Source organism: Oratosquilla oratoria, chromosome 7 (assembly GCF_046742065.1).
Source record: "Oratosquilla oratoria isolate Oo_2021 chromosome 7, ASM4674206v1, whole genome shotgun sequence".
NCBI lineage: Eukaryota > Metazoa > Arthropoda > Malacostraca > Stomatopoda > Squillidae > Oratosquilla > Oratosquilla oratoria.
In genome coordinates, this window is record NC_134783.1 from 65,161,488 (window position 1) to 65,165,356 (window position 3,869).

At 33.2% G+C, this 3,869-nt stretch overlaps 1 protein-coding gene across 1 annotated transcript in view; it reads left to right on the forward strand.

The window, feature by feature from the left end:
- LOC143026830 (putative glutamate receptor) overlaps nucleotides 1-3,563 on the forward strand; it is a 20,516-nt gene extending 16,953 nt beyond the window's left edge. Inside the window, exons 9-10 of the mRNA XM_076187608.1 lie at nucleotides 309-469; nucleotides 3,499-3,563. Coding sequence (XP_076043723.1) covers nucleotides 309-469; nucleotides 3,499-3,563 — 226 coding nt within the window. The remainder of the gene's footprint in view (nucleotides 1-308; nucleotides 470-3,498) is intronic.
- The last annotated feature ends 306 nt before the right edge of the window (nucleotides 3,564-3,869 follow it).

Below are 3,869 nucleotides of genomic sequence, written 5' to 3' on the forward strand. Positions count from 1 at the left end.
TGGCGCACGCATTCTGTAGTTATTCATTTCCCTTTTTGAAACATATAGGGGAAAAAAATCGCAGTTATTGGATCTCAGTGAGCACCACAGACGGACATCGTTTGGAGTCTGAGGACCTCGTACGCACATAGAGTCTTTAAACTTAGTATCAACATTAACATATAGGAATACCTTTTCCCGCTTTTTTTAAGTAACCAGACATGTGCTTTGCATATATAATTTCCACGAACGAAATGCATTCGTTCTGTGATCAATTAACAAAGACGGACTGTGGGAAACACTAAATGATGACGGTAACATCCTATCAGGATTCTCCGGCTACGTCAGCATGGTCTTATGGACTACTGGCTCTATGATCGCATTCGCAAAGGGTACCGATGCTTCACGCCGCCTGATCTCGATCTCGGACCGACCCTCCGGCCCTTGACTCTCGAGGACTTCTACGGAGTCTTCATGCTGTACACTTCAGGTATGTATTACTTTGCCTCGTCCTTAGTTTGTAACATAAAAAACATCAACATCATCATCATCACCATCACCATCTACCTCTCATCTCCCTTCCTCCCTCCGTGATACGAAAATGTAAAATAACCACAGGAGAAGAGAAACTTGTAGACAGTAAGTACTATCATATATTACATCCTCAGACTAAATGAAAGAAATACAGAGTTGTTTTTAAGTGTAAGTATTAGATAGCAACCATAGGGGGGAGGGGGAGACAATACAATGAGGGGGGGGGGGAGTGATCTTATTTCCATCGACCTCATCAACACCTACGCTTCGATTTGGCGGAAACATCTTTGTCACCATTTGGGTTACCAATTTATCACATTTAAAATGTCCATAGCTCAAGTTTATATTCTTATCAAAAGTGTCTGATGTTAAGCAAGATTCTATCATATTTCTTTCTTGTAGGTTCTCTCCTTTGGCTAAAATTGCTGCTTTAGACCAATCAATATGATGGTTGTATAATGCTTTGTGTTGAAATAATGCATTATTTTCCCGGGCAGATCTCACACAAAATTTATGTTGGGAAATCCTTGTTTCCAAGTTTTTCCCTGTAAGAAAATTGCCATTTCTATCACCAAAGACGAAAACTCAAATAGCTAGATACAGCCAACCTAATCCTAAGAAGCTAGTTTGTAAGCAAAAATTGGCCCACAAAAAGAGGGTGTTATGATTTTTTCTTTTCTTTTTTTCCTTTATCTTTACTTCCAAAATTTGGATGGTCTGGTCTGCTCTACAAAACCTGCATTGTGCCTCAAAACCGCTCTACAAAACCTGCATTGCGTCTCAAAACTGCTCTACAAAACATACATTGCGCCTCAAAACTGGTTGTGACACTACACCACAATATATATATATATATATATATATATATATATATATATATATATATATATATATATACATTTGATGATGATGATGGAGAACATAAACATAGGGGAAGGCTCGGAACCCTGAACACTCTAACGTTTCGTTTGCGTGGAACTTCTTCAGTTCCGAGCCTTCCCCTGTGTTTATGTTCTCCATTATCCAAATCATTTGTCTAAAATAGTTATTAATATATATATACATATATATATATATATACATATATATATATTCATTTATACATATATATATACACATATGTAAATATATATATAAATATATATATATATTCATTTATACATGTATATATACACATATGTAAATATATATATAATATATATATATATTCAAAAGTTTCACAAAACACATGTAAATGCACAAATTGTGTTTAACACCACAGGGAAAGGTAAAAAACCTGGAATCCGCGCGTTTTCGTGATATTTTAACATCTTCAAGGATTACAAGAGAATGAATAAGTACAGAGTAAGGTATAGTATATATACAAGTCGGGTTTGACACAGGGGGAAGGTGACCGCTCAAGCTGATGACATTTGTCCCAGGTTAGGTCTTGTCTTGAAGGGTAGACGTTGTCATACCACGTCATTTCTTACAATAATTTATTATAAATATCCTTAACAATAAATGGGTCTAATTTATACAAACCTAAACTGTTATTAAGGAGTTGGTCATAATCATGTTTGATAATGCCTGATTCTATAATATTTCTTTCAACCATATTTTTACAAGGTACAATTTTTTATACATTTTTCCAATCAATAGGATGGTCAAAATCCCTAACGTGAGTAAACAGAGCATTATATTCCTGGCCAGTCTTTATGCTATTTTTATGTTGTTTTATTCTGATTTCTAATTCTTTGCCTGTTTGACCAACATAATATTTATTACAGCTAATACATAGTATTTTGTACACACATCCCATGGCATTGTCTGCGGAGTTATTATAAGAAGATTCTTTACAGTAACAGTATTTTTAAAGACAACATTTGCTTTAAGGCTTTTAGAATATTGGGAATCTCAGTCAAACTTTCATTATAAGGAAGTACCAAAAGATTTGTATTGTCAAAATCCTGGTTTTATTCTGTTATAAAATGTTCCTTTTTTTTTTTGCATGTTTTAAACAATTATCAAGGAAGAGTTTTTGGGTATTTTAACTACATTCCAATATCATAAATCTTACATATTTAATTATCACTATATTCTGATCTGTTGTTCTTTTTGCATGTTTTAAACAATTATTAAGAAAGTGTTTTGGGTATTTCAACTGCATTCCAATATTATAAATCTTACGTTGTTAATCATCAATACATTCTGGGCTGCAGATACGTAAACCACGAATGAACATAGAAGAAAATACTGATTGTTTAACCCTGAAATGGTGAGCAGAATATTAGTGAATATAAGAATTTACATTGGTAGGTTTACGGTAAATGCCATATTTAAATTGGCTATCACTTCTATAAATTTTGCAGCCCAAGAAATAAACGCTTTAGTTATTTTCAATCTCCATAATGAGTTTTATTGAAAGAACCAAGTCATTTAATTTAGGCAAAAAAAAATATAAAGATTTTTATCATTAAGCCATATGCAGAGAATATCATCAACATACCGAAACCCTTTGAGCTTCTTGGGAAGTATATCATTATTATTTTAGACTCAAAAAATTCCTCATGAATATCAACTAAAACAGCTGACAAAGGATTACCCACTGCCATTCCAAATTTTTGCTCATAAAACTTTCAATTAAATTAAAACTTACAATATTTGATGCATAACTTAATAAATTCAGTAATGTTTTTAGTATAATAAGGTATATTGTGACGGGAAAGTTTTTCTGCTAGAAATTCAAGCAAGTCATCTATAGGAACTTTTGTAAATAAAGAAACAATATCATAACTAACTAGTTTGAAATCATAATTTAATTTTAAACAATTTGATTGGTCAATTAAATCATCACTGTTTTTCTTATTCGTTCTAGATATTTTTCCTACTAATGGGTTTAACAAAGTCAACAGCCATTTGTATGCAACATGACCACAGAAGAAGTGAAAGTGAAGGCAAAAGATATTGTACTTTACCCTTTTCTTTTTCTTTTTTCTATTTCAGGTGTTTTCTTAGGCGGGGTTGCCTTCCTGGTGGAAAATGTAGTCGGAAGAATACAGAGAAAATAAATGGACGTAAATGAGGAAACCTTCACTGCGAATATAAAGCAGAGAATGGAAGGACGCCAGTGGATCAATACAAACAAAAATGACAAGAATTCTCAAATTAGTGGCCTCTTGCTTGGAGACATCTTTGCATACAATGAATACAATTTCTTTGACCATTTTTTATTATTTCAGTAGCTATAAGTGTTTATATAGGACCCAGACTTCCGCCCCATCGTATAGATAACATGTCTTAGTCCACATCACTTGGAAATAAATGAAGGTCGATTTTCTTGTACTTTCACAAGCACATGGTCCTCATGTACTTAA